The 17871-nt window shown below is 38.0% G+C and overlaps 1 protein-coding gene across 2 annotated transcripts in view; it reads right to left on the reverse strand.

The window, feature by feature from the left end:
* Positions 1–415: 415 nt before the first annotated feature.
* SLC6A2 (solute carrier family 6 member 2) overlaps positions 416–17871 on the reverse strand; it is a 73771-nt gene continuing 56315 nt past the window's right edge. For both annotated transcript variants that reach the window (XM_072872475.1, XM_072872474.1), the window contains 5 exons: positions 16342–16441; positions 8036–8136; positions 5226–5393; positions 2050–2121; positions 416–439 (listed from right to left, as the gene is read on the reverse strand). In XM_072872475.1, the coding sequence (XP_072728576.1) occupies positions 416–439; positions 2050–2121; positions 5226–5393; positions 8036–8136; positions 16342–16441 (465 nt within the window). The remainder of the gene's footprint in view (positions 440–2049; positions 2122–5225; positions 5394–8035; positions 8137–16341; positions 16442–17871) is intronic.

Genomic DNA, 17871 nt, shown 5'->3' on the forward strand with positions numbered 1-17871 from the left:
TGGTGTTGTTGGTTTAAAATAGGTCGTGGCATGAATATCTGAAGTAATTATTACTGTCAGAAAAGTTTAATTCACTTCTTCACGATAAAAGAGCATTTAACTTATGCTGATTGCTTTTTCTCTGCTCCCCCCTCCTCCACTTCTGCCAACAGCAAAACTCACAAGTTTTGGTCATGTAGGGATCTCATGGCACCAAAGGATATAAGAAAAATTAAACGGAGTCTTTAAAGATCATTTGAAGCCAAGTAAAAGAAGGGAGGCCTTGAGAACAGAGAGCAGATGTCTTCCCTTAAAGAGTCAGTAGATAAGCTCTGAGCCAGCCTGGTCCAAGCATAGTCGAGGGAGCTTTGAACTTGACTTTTCTGTATACCCAGTTTAGCTTAAAATATTGGCTTTTTCCTCAACCTGTTGGTTGTCATATTGTTAGCCAGTGTTGAAGCTGTAGAACAGAAGGGAAGGGAACAGAAGTAGCTGTTTAATAACATTATTGATTCAAATGATGATAGTGAGAGATGTTTTAAATACATTAGCTGACAAATCCAGAGTTACAAAGAGGTTTCAAAATAACAGATTATAACTAAATTTCTGTGGATTCCAGTTTGCAGTGAGAAATGTGCTGAATATAAAGGCTATTTAATCAGCTCTCAGTTCAGTTTTACAGTTCAGAACTGCTGAACACAGAAGAAAATTTTTGTAGTTGTTTGGTTATGGTAGTCAGTGTTTTGTTTACGAACTTAAACATAATGAACAAATCACTAACTATGCTTTAGCAATAACAAAGATATTCCCAGCTGTTTGTTGAAGACAGCAACAAATTACTGCGCCCTAGTGTTTTACATTGTTTGAGGTATCATGAGGAATTTACTTCAGAATACAATCTTTTCTCATTTAAGTGAAATCCATTTGCTTCCTTTTTGCCATTAGAGATTTGGGTTCAGAAGACTGGTACTGTGTAGGAATAGCTGTTTATAGCCCATTCGCACAGGAACATCTGCCTCTGGAAAAATCAAGTTATTACTTACAGCTGGAACATTAAATCTTCAGACAACTGAGGGCAAGAATAGGGGAAAGAGAAGGCAGGAAGAGGTGCTGTGCTACTACATATTCTTGGCCACATCAAATAAATTGTGGTCATGAAACAGGAAGCCTTTTCTTCCTGCTTCCATTCTGCATCCCATAAATTTACACTTGGATTATTTCCTTTAAAATTCAAAATTATACTTCAAACAGTATTTTTCAGAGTAAGCAAAAGGCAAATTTCTTTTTGCAATACCAACATATAAACCACCACTATAAAATCTGGGTCATGTTTTGAGGTGATGTGCATAATTCTAGTTGCTTTCAACTTTGAAGACAGAAAGTGGTCCGGCATGAATGCTGATAAGTGTAACAAGCTTCATATTTGCATCCTTTTTATCTTCTACAAAAAGGACTTTATTTCAGTAAGCTCATTTTATTTGCTAAAAGGAAAGCAATGTTTGGAATCCTACAGCATATTTTTCATGGCTGCTTAAGAAGTCTCCAGCAGTGTTTTCCATCAACTGTACGCCTGGGGGGAAAGCCTATTCCACATAACCTAGCACATTATTTCATCGCGGCCATTATGTCTAAGCTCTGACACTGGATATTTGTTTTGCTGTTTACCAGGTGTTGTGGCACATAATTGGAGTTTAGGAAACATGACTTCAGATTGCTGTACAATAACTGAGGGAGAGGCTATGAGCTGTTCAAATGCACATGATTGTTTGGAATTACCTTAATCTCTTGGTGAGATCTCAGTGTGTTCAGATACAACCTAAAATAGTGGATTCAAATGATCTGTAAAATTGTGGGTTCTGCTTAGTTGAGGAAGGAAGGTGCCAAAAGCCTTCCAACAGAGTTGATGTGTATGGTACTGAGCCTCCTGCATCTTGTCATGCTGGCAGAAAAAAAGAACCACAGACCTGCAGAGGTATCTGCTATGAGGAGATTGGTGCAAACCTGTAGTTGTTGCTAAAGACAGGAAAGGGTTGCTATCAGGACAGAAAGCATGGTGAAAGGAGTACAAACCTTAAACTGCCTGACATTTCCTTGGGCCACGAGTTGGTGCTCATTTTCAGGTGTGATGCAGTAAGCTAGTCTCTAAACCAGATGGGAAGAAGAGGAAAAAGTCAGCCATATGAAGTGGGATTATGTCCGTAATCCCCAATCTATAATGGAGAAGTAGCATGAACTTTATTTAAAATGGTAACTTAAATCTTTAATATCACTGTATCATGTGCCTTTAACTTAGTCACTGAGAGAACAAGCTTATTATAAGCCCCTTGATATTAGCCTTTAATATAAGAAGCAACAGTAGAAAGTTTATGCAAATACTGTGTCCAAATATTTAGCAAGTGCATATGGAAAAGAACATCAGGAACAAGTTGGTATCACAAGCCTTACATCCTCTAAATTAATACTTTTCTGTTAGTGCTGTAATGAGGTAGACTAGTCCCGGTGGGAGAGGAAGCACATACTGACTCATCTCCTGGCTTATCTCCCTTGTCTACCCTATGCTGTGCCATTTGGGATCACATGTAGATTTTGGTTTATCATGAACTTTCAACCAACTTAAGGAGTTCTCATTAGATTAAGAGGATACCTTTCCCCATATGTTTTAGAGCCACAATTTAGGGCATCAGGTTTTATGATAGTTATTTGGATGTAATATACTAGCCTTTTGCTATATTTCTCATGGGTCGACTGAAGAGTTGCTGTCTACCAGAGCTGTAAAAGACAAACCAGAACTTGCTAACACTACAAAGTGAATGAGCAAATGTGGTTTTGGCCAAAGGCTTCTGCATCCCAATATCAGTAAACTTGTGCAAGCTGGCAAAAGCCTGTTGGGCCAGTACAAATTATTCTTCAACACTTAGGTACTACTAAAAAATGGGTTTGTAAAGCCCCAGGAATGGAACAAAACAAAGAGCTTATGGAATTGCTGGAAATGAGAGCTAGAAACTGTGCACAACATTGAAATGCTGGAGCTGATGAAAACAGGGCAGGTGAAGAGGAGTTCCCAACATTAAGTGAGGTGACTGTAATGTTTCAGAAACAAGGCATTTATCTCTTTGGGTCTGCCAGGTCGATGGGAGGGGGATGCGTCCTATCTAGGTGTCGTGGTTTAACCCCAGTCAGCAACTAAGCACCACGCAGCCGCTCGCTCACCCTCCCTGCTCCCGGTGGGATGGGGAAGAGAATCTGAAAAGCACAAGTAAGAAAACTCGTGGACTGAGATAAGAACAGTTTAATAATTGAAATAAAATAATAATAATAATAAATTATAATGAAAAGGAAAATAACAAGAGAGAGAGAGGAACAAAACCTGGGGGGGAGGGGGATCAAGTGATGCAACCGCTCACCACCTGCCAACCAATGCCCAGCCAGTCCCTGAGCAGCAATCGCTGCCCCCTGGCCAACTCCCCCCAGTATATATGCTGAGCATGACGTCTTATGGTATGGAATAGCCCTTTGGCCAGTTTGGATCAACTATCTTGGCTGTGCCCCCTCCCAGCTTCTTGTGCACCTGGCAGAGCATGGGAAGCTGAAAAGTCCTTGACTAGCGTAAGCATTACTTAGCAACAACTAAAACATCCCTGTGTTATCAACATTATTCTCATACTAAATCCAAAACACAGCACTATACCAGCTACTAGAAAGAAAATTAACTCTATCCCAGCTGAAACCAGGACAGTAGGTAAAGGGTGAGATCCTATTTTCTGCTTTAATTCTTTGTGTGGTGGTGGCCCAGTGATTTCCCTAAGAGGGTCAATATCTTGCTACACTATTGTGTAACTCTAGCTGTAGGAAAGGAGAGCAATAGAACTAGGTGTAAGTCAGAGAGTCTAGATTAGTTTATAATATAACATGTGACGGGACAAAAATTGGTGCTGTATAGTGGTGAGGATTCTTACTTCTGAGCACCATTAGAGGTTTTAAGACTATAGATGATTTACTATGACAGTGATGGTAAAATTAATATGATCAGTGAACCTTAATCCTGTGCTATTTTGAACTGATAAACAAAGAAAAGTACAAGGGGGCGAACTATAAGGAAATACAGATGGGGTTTTTCCCACAGAAACAGGTTCTTTTAAATAGAATTAATATATTAATATTACACAAACATGTAAATGAAGTTAAAAGAACACTATTAAGGTTGCAATGTTAAACTTCTTGCTGTTACGCAAATCATTAGAATAAGATGATCACCAATTGTTTCTCCCTCAGTTTCTGCTTTATTCAGTGCACAGACCAGGCATATTATGCATGAAGTGGGTTTATGTAGTGCAAGATGCTGCTATCTAGTACCCTGGTTCTTTTACTGAAGTAGTTAAAAAACAACAGGCTAGATGAGACCATAAATGGTGCCTATATCAGAATTGTTTCTTGATTTCCAGATCTATTTCAACACCTTGGTCTACCTTGAATATTAAGTTTCTTCAGGCATTCTGGTATTAGTGATGAAAACAATAGAAAGATCTGCATTAATTCTAGCCTTGGCAGAATGTTGAAATAATTCCAGTAAATGGAGGATAAGGATGCATATTTGACAGAGAATATAAAATACGAAGTGGCTGCTGTTAAAGACAGAATACCAGCCTAAATGGAGCTATTGCTGTGACCCAGTAAAGTATTTCTTCTGTCCTTTCTGGACGCTCATTAAATGAACAAACGCCATCCTGAATGCAGGGCTACTTTGGGGGCACATCCCACCCTCCCAGCATGTGGATATGTGTTTAGAGGCTCTTATAACGCTAGGATAGGAGAGGTCTGAATTAACTTTGTACATATAATAGTTTACAACACTCCAGTATAGAGTCAGAAAGCATACCTTGGACTGAACTCTGTTTAGGTAGAGCTGTGTGAAGACCGTACCTCAGAGCTGAATATGAAGATACCATAATTTGTATAACTTTTTTTGTTAATAAGGAAAAAATAATCTCATCCATCAGATTAATTACATGCATCAAAAATAATTTTTCAGGATAATTATGGTGCTTTCTGGAAAGCTAATTTCTACCTAGAAACTCAAACAGCATGCAGTAATCCTACCTCAAAACTCCAATCCATCTGGCAGTTGGATCCAAAAAGTCACTCATAAGTAATAAGTTTCGGGAGTAAGAGAAACAAACTGCCAATTTAGATCCAGCCATTTCATTTCGTAGCATCATTTAATGACATTTTATTAGCATTCCACTTACTTCTTTAAAGGTCCCACGCACATTCATAAATTTATAGATAATATAGGCAGGCACAAGTATCATTGAAGATAATGCTATTCCCCAGCCAATGCGATTTGCCCAGAGAGGGAACGTGTAGTCATCGTAGGTCAGAGGTTTGAAATTTATTATGCTGACTATCACGACAAACTAGGGAAGAAAGAGTAGAATGAACCACAGTTTTGAGATGAAGAAACTTAGTGGAAAACCGATTTAATGGGTTTTATGAGGCAGCCACTCTAAGGTATATTTCAACCCAGCTTTACCATTTACCTTCATGTTTACTTTATGCCTCTTACTGCTTAAACTGTTGAAGTTCTTGATGTATTAACAGTTCATTTTAGCTACTCTGGACACAGATTATATGATATTTTGGTGGGAAGATCAGGTGGTTGTCTGCTACTGCCTCATTTAAACTAATGTTACAGATATAAAAAAGGGATTCTGTAGTCAAGAAAAACCTCTGCAGGATCTATTGTTTTTTCCCTTCTTTGTTTCCCAGAGGCATTAGGCTTCATTTAAAAGTTTTGTACCCATTTTTCAATGAGAGGCATGATGCAAACTCTAGCATGATATATTTACTGAAGAAAGGTCAAGCAGCCTTAAGGCCTGGAAAACAAAGTTGTTTTTTTTTTTTCCTGCTGGTGTTACCCTGTCCAGTACTAGATGCAAGAAGGAAAGAGTGGGGCACCACCCTATTTCCCTCCTGTTTAAATCCATATGGGTTGTGTAATATGCAGAGTTCTTTGATTTTGTTCTCTGGGCCTCTACATTCTGCTCCATATAGCAATTTCAAATTAGAGTATTTTGAGCCTAGGGTTTCAAAGGCTACACAAGGAGAGTAATGGTGTAGGTTAAAGAAAGCTGATAGTGTGAAATCCGGTTAGAAAAATACTAATTCCACTTCAAGATTTTTCTTGGGATGATGTACATAGCTGCAGACAGTATGGAGAAAAAGCTTCAAGGAGATATTTCCTAATACCAGATACCTGACCAACCCCAACTTGTCTTTATCATACAGAGAATTGTATTTATTGTTAGGAACTGTAATACCATACCTGTCCCAAACAAGGGCCACCTTGCACTAAGCACGCATGGGATCATTAGAGCAAGAATTATACTTAAGTCTGACAATTTTATAGCCTTTTTCCAAATTATCCTAAACTATATATATCAAAGAAACGATATCTGATTTTTTTTTTAATTTATTATTTGTATTTACTATGCTTATGGTCTCAGTCTCTTCTGGTGAGGCAGTTTGTTTGCTTCATACAGGTGGTATAAAAATGCTGTTTCTTAGATCAAGTGACCAAATTTCTAGAATTTGTAGTTTTAAATTATGTAGGCTAATGGTGGACTACCTTCTTTCATGCTAGTGACTACCTGTATAGTTTTCACTTATAAATTACTAAGTTAAACCATTTTGGTCAATTTAACATAATTTGCTTTATTTTCTTAAATGTACTGAGTAATGAACCCAAAAGATAGGCTGTAAGAAGGTAAATTATATTTACTTTTCCCCTATAAATCAAGTTTGTAATGTTGCCTTTTAGAAAATTGAGAAAACGCACAGCTGTAACAAAACTGCCCAATGTCCCCTACCCAGTGTTCCCATGGGTTTTAAAATATATTGGTACCCAGTAATTAAGTTGATATATTCCACGTTTAGCACTTCCGGCTAGAAAAAAATCTGTGCATTGTGATGGCTGCAAGATGCATTACATACAGATTCATTCTGACCCTTATGTTTATAGGCTTCGGTAGGAAGGTATTGGGGCCATTTCACCAAGAAATCTTAAGCTATGTGAAGGTTAGACTGCAAATCACTTCAGCTTTCTCTTGCTAGCTTGCTAGAACACTGTTCTTTGTAAAATTTAAATTTTTAACAGTATCCTAATGTGCAAAACCTAAGGATACTTGGTGCAGCATTTTCCCATTCTGCTTGAGTCAGCCTGTTCGAAGTGCTGCAGGATATAGTTCCATACAAGATTCTTCATAGAAGAGTGTTTAAAAGGATAATTAATACATGCTTGGTAAGTGCTTACTGATGAATTGGGGCCAGAAGCTTTTATATATTTAAAAAAAGTGGACCTGAAGGTTGTCATCAAAGCCAACCCAGTGTATCTTTGGAATATCAGTACTGCTTTAAGAATGCACAGCTTTTAATGCAATTAATAGTCTCCTAAAATCACAGAGAGGTCAAATTTCCATATTATTCATCCTGACCTTTTGATCTACAAATATACATAGGAAAAAATCCCAATATAAAACTGTAGTTTAGTTCTGAATCTATCCTTTACACAAAGCAACCAAATTCACACTCTGGGATTTTTTGCATGTTAGCTATTCTAAGGTTTCATTCCACAATTCGGGGATCTTGGTATCCTCCAATGAAAAATAAATTCTTGCTAACACAATCTCTTATCCCTGGTTAGTTAATTTTTCCAACAGAATGATTTATGTTTAATATGCATAGATGCTGGGGCAACAGGGAGAACACTGCCTAAGTGTTCAGTGTTCCCTAAGAAAAGCTGCTTTCTTTTAAATCCTGCTAAAGTGAAGGAACAGAAGATGACCATAGCCACAATGAGCTTCTCTTTCACAACTGAAATGTATTATACAAAATATAACCAATGCCATTGAAGAGAAAAAAGAATTAAATTGGAGTGTCTTGTGTTCATCCTGACAACATCAGGCATAGCAATGAGTATCTTGCTCTTGGTACCTACTGTATATTCCAGGAAGCAACATACTAGCGTTCTTTCCATGATGAAATAATTATCAACACTTACCAATAAAAAAGCAGGGCTAACAAATTTCCAGCACAATCTCCAGTAGAGGCCTGGCTTGAAGCCCATCATTTGTTGGATATCTTCACTGAATCTGTCCACACCTAGAAGGGATGTGAACATTAGACTGGTGTCAATCTAGACTGATGAGATGCTGGCATACCCAAAACCACTAAAAAAGCACACAATAATGACTTCCAAATCATAAGACATATAACAAAATTGATCTCTTTTCAATGACTAGATGTGTCTTTTGACATCACTGTATCCAAGACTTAAATGCCTGTAAGCACTTAAGGTCTGTTGCAAATAGCTTTACCATTGGAAAGTGGCATTTCACAAATATCTAGAATTTAAGTTGTGAATGGGATACACATTTTTTAATAGTTGTGGACTATTGTAACCTAATTACTCAATACTATTATGAGTACACTGAAGGAGAACCCAGACCCTTACTCACACAAACTGCTTACTGATTATGAGGTAGATTCATACGATTCTTAATTTATCAAAGGAGGCTTATTTGTTCCACTTAATGACATACTTTACTTATCTTTCAGTGTTTCACTAAATACCACAGAATGTTCATTGTATCTATGACAAATGTAATTTCATCTTTTATCCCCTTTCCAAGGAACTGGGTAGATGCTGCTTGTGTTCAGTGTAAGTATGTACAAAAGTACATTAGCTAGAAACAGGTGGCCTTTTTTAGAGTATCTGGTGTGTTTTTGAAAATTGTAATACCAACTAGAATTTTCTAAAATTGTTACTTCTATATGCATCTAAATATCTAGTAATGTAGCTGTTGTAGATACCTTAGAAGACACATGATCTGTTCCTGTGAGTAAAAACCAAGAGTAGTCAGAAATTTTACGTGCTGCGGTAATTAAGACAGCAGAGGATAACATGAAAATCATTAAATGAAGACATAGATCAAAGATAAGTCTTGCTAATTGTACCAGGAATATAGAATATGGGTTTAGAAACATGGATGGCTTGATTGCTTGATTATTATCGAAACCTTGATAGTAACAGAATATTTCAGTATATGCAAGAAGTAATGTACAAGAAATCTTTTTTTTTTTTTTTTTACTCTAGTAGTATTAATTCATGTTAACTTGCATGCTTTGGACTTTCTGGAAATACTCTAGTCTTCAGTGGGACATTTTCCATCTTCCATGTTTATTGAAACACTTTTTTGCATTAAGTAATTTACTATAACTTACTATGCAAAGAAAATATGCATTTTATAGTGACTGTAAAATGTCCCTTTGAATGGTAGCTTCTTTCCAGTTTTTCTTATTGATTCTATTCTGGTTGAACTGACCAGTATGAGGTATCTTGCAAAAGTTTAATCTAAGCCCGTGCTATTTTCCACACTGTATTTTAGAATGGGATGATTATTGCTGATATAAAAATGGGGGGGGAAATGGGGAAACTTCTCAGTTTTCTTTAAAAAGAAAACAATCCCTGACTTTACTCCTTAGAGACATTGGCTTGCAGAGAAGTAGTTCTCTCTAGTGCAATCTGTCATGTCAGACTTACTAGTCTGTAATTTATTATACTTGATGTGTTCGGGAAGTTTACTTTTAATCCTGAACCCTATTAGGTAAACAGCAGAAATGCAGCTGTTTGCCATGCATATTTGTTCGTTAAAGGGATGTGTAGTTTACCATAATTGTTTCTCTTCATGTGGATAAGTTCAGTAGGATTTATTTAATGTATTTAATGTAAATAATTAGGACAGCTTGGGTCAGTCCTTTATATGCAGCCAGGGTGTAATGTATTTACAAGGTCTGGACACTTGAGTGTAAACTTCTCTTTGATTTCCACCCCCCAATATTATGTACAGGTGAAGCAAAGTAGCCAAAAGGATCTGCAAATGCTCTTTAAATTTAATCTAATTCTATTTGCAGTGCCTTCTGTGAACTTTGAAGTGACTGAATTTCAACTGCTATGAATACTAAGTGACATTTATCATTGTGCAGGAGGTCAAAGACAAGGACTAGATATCTCCAAAAATTTTATTCATAGGTTTCCAGACAGATGTACCCAGAGCTCAAACAGTGCTTTGTGTTCAATTTCTACTGAAAATGGGGGATAACTAGTCCATGCTCTCAGACTGCTTTTTGAACAGCATAGTTTTTCAATACTATGTCTTCTTCAAATAACTGTTCTAAGAATCAACCTGTAATAGCTATAGCTACAGATGATGGTACCTGTAGGGCTTGTTTTTTTCCAGTTCTTGAAAGCATTTACCCATTTTTTTCTGATTCTGTAGGATAAACTGAAACTGTGGGTGACTCATTTAGTTACAGGAAGGAACTGGTGTACCACAAACAAAACTCTAGATTACTTGCTGGAGACCTGGCATTCAATATGGAAATAATCTGCTTGCTTTTCCAGTGAAAAACAAGTAAGAGATACTTAAATTTATCATCGGATCCTGGTTAAATACACTGAACCCAAAGAGAATTTCAGTGTAATTTCTGAACTAATAAACAGTGCAGCTGCCTGAGAATGTTTCCACTGTAATGGTCTATTAAATGGCACAGAAAATTTGGCCCATTCTCTATGTATACAATATTGTGTTGTCAAGGGAATTAAATCAATATGCAAAAAAGAGCAGATTAGGAAGAAAGTGAAAAGTAGATTTGGCTATAAATGCAAGTCACCCTCTTCATACTGGGACAACCTTATTTCGTCTCAGTGATGCAGAGGTCAGAGCTCAGATAGAATGAAAGTCTACAGGTTACCAGTACCTCCTGCACTCGCTGCCTGCTAGACCTTTGTAAGTCATGTTGCTGTATGGGCTCAGCCAATGGCTTCAGAACCACTCACTTGCACAGAAGCCCTTGAGCAGGTCCTGGCCCTGACATGAAACTGCTCAGTGGCTGTAGCTGAAATAATTTGTGGGCATGTTTCCAAAAAGTAGTGTCATAGTCATAGCTTCAACAATCATTTGAATCCCTACAAGCAATCTTTGTATGTGTTATTTTCCTCTCCTGTCTTGTTTCACTATGTGATGTATAGTATTCTTTTATATGCTTGGAATTTTTTTTTTAATTTGAAAAGTAAAAATTAGTAATAATGCCTTTAATGCCATACATACGATTTAAATGAATCAAAGAAATCAAATTAACTACACTGAAATAATATACTAGTAAGAAAAAAGGTATATCGAATCAATCTTCAAGTTATTTTGCACTTAATTCCCTTTCCATGTGAATGTTCCTTCACTGTTTTGTTTTGGTTTTTTTTTTCCCATATTGAGTTTTACTTCTGTGGATGTGCATGGCCGTGTATGAGCTCACACAGTTTTTATGCAAATGAAGAGTTGTAGTGAAACTGCTTCATTGATCCATCCTATATTTTCACCCTTGGGAATTACAGTAAATCACAGAACCATCAAATTATTCCTGTTGGAGGAGTTCTTGGGAGGTCTCTAGTTCAGCCTCTTGCTCAAATCAAGGTCAGCACAATTCAGAACAGCTTTCTCATGGCTTTGTCCAGTTGAGTCTTGCAAACCTCTAAGAACAGAGTCAGCAAGCACCCTCTGGGCAACCTGTTCCAATGTTTAATTATCCTTATATAGAAAAATGATTTTCCTCCTTTCAATTTGATCATGGTCCTCTGTCCTCCCATTGTGCACCTCAGTGAAAACCTGACTCTCTTTCTTGATAACTTCCTTGTAGGTATTGGAAGGCCACTATCAGGTCCTCCCTAAGCTTTCTCCAGGCTAAATATAAGCTCAGTTCTCTCAGACTTTCTTCACAGGGCATGTGCTTCAGCTCCTGAATGTCTTGGTGGCCCACCACTGGACTCTCTCCAAGTTTAACACCACCTCCTTTTACTGAAGGTTAAAAGCAGGACACAGTGTTCCAGGTGCAGTCTAAAAAGTGCCAAGTAAGAGCATAATCACTTCCTTAATCTCCTGGTTATGCTTCTGTTACAGCTCAGTATGCTGTTGGCCCTCATGTGCTGACAGGGCACTCTTCTGACTCATTTAGCCTGCTATGCATATCCCCAAGCAGCTCATCTTTGAGTGCAAGGAACAAATCCAGAAGAATGTCACTTCTGGTTTGTCCACCTAGCATCTATGCTGAGAAGTTGCTGCTGATACCTTCATCTCTAAGAACCAGGGTCTGATCTGGACACTACTTTAAGTGGCCTAAAGAAGGCTTCTTCCACTTTCTGACCCTGATCAGGTGCTCTGTAACAATATTCCCCACAATGTCACCCTTGCTGGCCTCTGCCCTGACCCACAAGCACTCAGCCATCCCATCATCCATTCACTACATTGCAGTTGCTCTTCTGCACATAAAGATGACACCTGCCCCCTGCTTCTGTCCTAACAAGGATGTATCTATCAAATGCAGAACCCGAGGCATATAAGCCCTCCTCCAGGAGAAGATGAGGAAAGACATTGTTTTTTTCACACAGTTCAGTGATCGTTGGCGTTGGGAACATGAGATAGAAGGAATAAAAAGAATATGAAAGCCATTGTGTGGTGTTCATTTGCAAATCCTACAGAGCACAGAACGAGGTATCTGGTGATTAGCCATGTAGTGAATTAACAACAACCATCACTTTTTGTTCCTGAGTCTCCTTTCTAGCTCTGGAGCAATACTGATATTCGTTGGTGGTGACCCTCACCTGCTGGCAGTAAGAGAGTAAGCCATACCAGTACCATTCCCAAAGAAGGGCAGCTGTGCTACTGTAAAAGCAAGGAGAACAGTAGGAAACATTTCCCCACCATGGCAGTGCAGTAAGCTCTCCAAGTTGGTTTGCCCCATTTATATTTCCATTCTATGGAAATGGGTGCATTCATACATTGTGTCTCATGCCAGGCACACATCCATACAAAATCTGTGCATCTGTGAGCAAAGATGAGTTCCAGCAGTTAGTACTTGGTTAATTTCTTTCCCTTTTGCAAAATCAAACCATCAACCTTAGACTTTTTCCAAATAAATGCACCTTTTGGTGTGAAATTTCAGTTTAAGGGATCTTTTTTGGAAATTATTTAAGTAAATGAAAGCAATGAGATTACGGGTGAGGATGAAGACCATTGCTAGCTCATACTGAGCTTATTCTAGTCATTCAGGGAGATGTTCACATTAAAATCTGAGTAGAGATTTTCATGCAAGTGGAACCAAAGAGCAGTTTTGTGTCAGTGGGAGAGATGTCTGGCTTTTCTTAGAACATTCACCAGAGGGATGATATCAGGGTTGCACAAGAGGAAAAATGGTAACAAGCTAGCAGTCATAACTAAAATACCTCTGCATAGTAAAACAAACTAGCTCTCCCTTCTCTTACACATATACATGGCCTTTGCAAGAAGAAACTTCACAGTAAGTGGTCATAGGTATAATTTGAACTAAATTTCCACCTTTTTGGTCTGTGCCAAAATGTCAGTGCTTGCCTTCAGGCTGGCTTAATATTCAGCTGGGTCATTAAGGCAACTGGGATCTATCAGAAAAAAAGAGGTAGACAAGACCATGCCAGATTTAATCAGTTTAAATAGCACCCGGGGCTGTAATAAGTTCTTTATAAAGCAACAGGTCATGCTGTGTCAGTAAAACCATCTGTCAGCTGCTTAAGACAAATGAGTAGATATTTTCTGGTTATGGGGAGGCAGGAGGGAGAAAGGAAAGGATGATAAAGGACAGAAGGTGCAACAAATAAACAAAACTTGACTAACCTTGGCTTAGTCTGTGAACCACATACAAAGCATAGCTATTGTAAAGTGCAGTAAATCCCATTTTAATAGCAGCTCATAATAACTTGCCCATACTAAATGAAGAGTATTTTTATGCCTCTGCTTCCAAGCTAAGCTATGATCACTCTTCTGCATTCAGCTCTTTTACAGGGATTGAAGACAGTTGTCTGTGAAATCTCGTGCCTCCACTATTTTGAGAGAGAACAGCATATAAATTGCTAGCTCCATGCTGATGTTGGGTGACAAAATTAGTACATTAAAGCTAAAAACTATTTATTTAGTAGATTGAACAGCTTTATGCATGAATGCTGTTCTTTCACCTCATTCACTCATCAACAGTTTTTAACTGCAAGCGAGAGTTTGTTTGACTAGAAGAATATGGTGGCGCAGCATGGATAGATAAATAAGTGACTGAGGGTGGTAAATGGCAGTAAGAATGATAATGTCTACAAACCTTCTGAATCATATGTTAACTATGAACACTATCTCTGAATAGGAATGAAGATGACTTTCAGGGGAAGAACAATCTTATTGGGGATCAGGGCAGCTAGGTCAATATGGACTTCAATGGGAAGAAGATTTGCAGGCTGCTGTGACATTGAAACCTGGTAATAATGAAAAGAGTTGTGACCAACCAGAGAGTATGACAGAAGAATTAAGAGGAGATGAAGAAGAAAAACAAGAGCTCAAGAAACTTGATTAATCTAGCAGCAAGCAATTTCAGATATAACTGATAGTTTGGACTGTTGCAGTGAGATGTCTTGTATAAGACCTAAGATGCAGACAGAATCCTATTGCTTTACTTGGGAGAAAATGAGATATTCTTTTTGGGGTCCTTATAATTTTACTAACCCTGTCTGTACCAAGATAAAGAACTGATAGCATTCTCCCCAAAAGAAAGGAAAAATCACTTTCACTGTTTCTTTAGCAAGATATGCCTAATTCAGATTAAATTATGACTTGCTTTTTTCTGCTTGATTTGGTGACTTAACAGCACTTTGTAATTTCTGCTCTTCTGGAGGCAGCATCTTTTCCAGTGAGTAGGCTTGAGGCTATGAATTGCCTTACCTTCCTATCTGATAGGGGAAATTTTGAACTCTGGGTCAGTGCTAGAACATAAAAAGTACTCCTCTAGGCTGGGGACGTAGGGGAGAAGGGAAATGCTTGAAACACTGACTTCAGATACTTAAAACCACCTCACCTATTAAATGCTGAATTAGGGATGGAGAGAACACCCACAGGACAGATACTCTCTCATAACTTTATAGGAGGTTTAGCAGGCTATATATATAATCAAATATTCAAATATTTCTACTGTAAGCAATATTCAGTTTAACCTTTTTGTTTCACTTCTATGAGAGTAGTAGTAGTCAACTTCATCACTTATAGCAGAGGATTGGTTTTTTTTTTCCTTGGTGAAATTAGACAATGCAGGACACTTCACAAGACTCTGAAGTTCCTGGAGGCTAAGGGCTGAGCTCAGGCAGACTCAGTGTCCTACTGTTTTGCCAAAGTCAGCGTTGTGGCGGAAAGCACAACTTCAGTTTGTTGGGTTTTTCCCAGTTAAGGTTATCCAAGTGCATTCATATGGATTTAGAGCAGTGAATGTGGCTGTTTGCCATCACTGTGGTCATTTATACAGTGGGAAAGAAATGTTTTTCTTCTTTCTTATGAAACTTGTGTATCGAGTGTCTTCCTTTTTATTTATGTTACTTTAGGGAGGAGAAAAATATTAAAGACCAAATAAGGCCAGGGAAATTATTTAATAAGCTGGGCACATCTTCTGAGTCCTGACTTAAATTGAGACATATTTTTTTCAGGGTACTGTAGCATATCACTTCACTCTGGTTGGCATACAGTGATTCCAGCCTAGTGCCAGAAATCAACTGAATACTCTATAGCCTGCCATATTGAGCATAAAGCAAATTACTGCACTCTTTTTGTGGCATAAATTAGTATTATTATAGTGTTATATAGTATTATAGAATTATTAGTATTATAAATAGTATTATTTCTGGTATCTAGGATGTTCGGTATTCCATACCATGCTATGAAATAAGATAAATTTTAAACCACTACTGTTTTACAATTCAGTAGAATATTGTCTCAAACAAAAGGGACTAATGTAGGAATTATTATAACTCTCTAAAGACAAACTACCTTTATTTGTATTGCATGGCGGAGCTTGAGATTGGTCCTGGGGAAGTCAAGGAAAGGAGGAACAGGTGAGCCTGTATTTAGGCTAATCTACTTGCTCTGAAACTACCAGGTATAAAACTGCTACTGCAGGTCATCAGCTGTGTTAACAGCTGCAAAATACTGGCAAAAGTAGCAACGTTTCCATCCCAGCGCAGTCTCCTTCACAAGGCAGTTTTCTTTGGCTTTGTGCAGGGTTTCAAAGTTTGGCCCACTGAATGTCTGGATTCTTGTCACTATTCATAAATAAGATGAAAATCACTATATGAAACCTGGCTTGTCATGGTTTCATGTGTACAAGGCTGTGCTGTTTTCCCTTAAAACAACGTGTAAGCCTGTTAAGAGCGCTTGGAATTTTAGAAAAGATTTTGCAGATGCAAAATGAAATGCCTACCATAAAACCAGGAAACTCCAATTGCCTCCATTAGAACAGCAAACAATATTGAAGTCCCAGCTGCAAATGTGTCCAGGAGTGTGAGCACATAAATTCCACCCTAGGATTGAAGAGTTAAAAGATGCAACAAAGTGAAGTTACAAATAGAATCATCTCAGGAGTTTAGTATCTAGTTAACAGAAATCTGCTTTACTTGAAACATTATCTTAACCCAAGTATTTTAACATGGAGCTGATGCTGCAGACATGGGCTCATATTTGCATACAAAATAGTGGAATCAGACTTGCAACTCTTTAAAAGAGGCTTCCTTTCACCTGTGTCCTCACTGAACTGGGAAACAGAAGCCTCAGCTTAGCATGATTAATGGGTGCTCTTTGCACTCGGTGTTTTCAGTGGAAGTTCAAGGCAGTGGCTGTTTGGGGGAATGCTCAGCAGCTTGTAGGACAGAGCCCGTCTGCAGCAGTTAAATGAAGATCTTCCTAAGTCATTGGCAGGAATGGTGCGCTACAAGAGTTTCCACAAGCCATTATCACTCTGTTCCTAAGGCCAATTATTCTGTACTCCAGTGAATCTGCAGTCTTAGACTGATGTCTCCTTTTCCCAGAGTGCCTGCGTTTCTGTTTTCCAATGTTCCTGCAAAGGGAGCAGTTGCATGTTAAGTCTCTGTTACCAGCCCAGTGTGGAAGCAGCTTTGCCCTCTTTAGCTCCTTTGCTGTGGTAACAGCAAGCCTTTGCTCAGTGGAGAGAGCAAACCAGATCATCTTCCTTCACAACAGCACATTTCTGTTCTTCAGTGGTTCATGACTGAGAACTGTAAATGCATTTACTACAGTCTTGTTTCACTGATTTTTTTTTTTTTTTTTTTAAGCTGTAGTTTGACTACTTTTTACCTCATTGTACAGTGTGGTATGAATTTGTGTAAATTACTGCTCATTTTATTTAGTTCAGGCTAACGAGGAATGGAAGACAGCAGTATGTTTACTTGTTTCAAAATGAAGCTGAATAATGTGTTTCAGGGCATTCTTTGTCACATGTAAACAACTGAAATGTTTGCAGTTGCTGTAGATTTTTGTTAAAATCTTTTTTTTACAACCAAACTTAATCTGACTATGCCTGTTCAGAAGGGGAAGAACAAAGGAATTGTTTTGCATGTTTTTACCAATGGTACAAATAGCACTTGTACTATTTAGAACTCTAGGTGATTTTAATCTCTGCAATCAATCAGTTTTCTTTTTTCTTATAAAAAGATGGTTTTCTGAAACAGCTGTGCACATTTACAAAAATAGAGAGAACAGTACTTAGGCCTTGCCTAGGTTTTTAATTCTGTGGGGACTTGTCCGGAAACTGAATGAACTTTGCTTGTTGTGTTAGAAAGAAAATGTTGCTTATTGAATGATATTTGAGTTTGACCTCTTGTTTTTGTTCTACACCTGCTCTAAATGAATGCTTTTGCTATCAAATGAATGACAAATATGGTTTTGCAAGAAACATGTTTTGAAAACACAGCCTTAAAATGTCAGTGGACAATGT

Source organism: Ciconia boyciana, chromosome 9 (assembly GCF_034638445.1).
Source record: "Ciconia boyciana chromosome 9, ASM3463844v1, whole genome shotgun sequence".
Lineage (NCBI taxonomy): Eukaryota > Metazoa > Chordata > Aves > Ciconiiformes > Ciconiidae > Ciconia > Ciconia boyciana.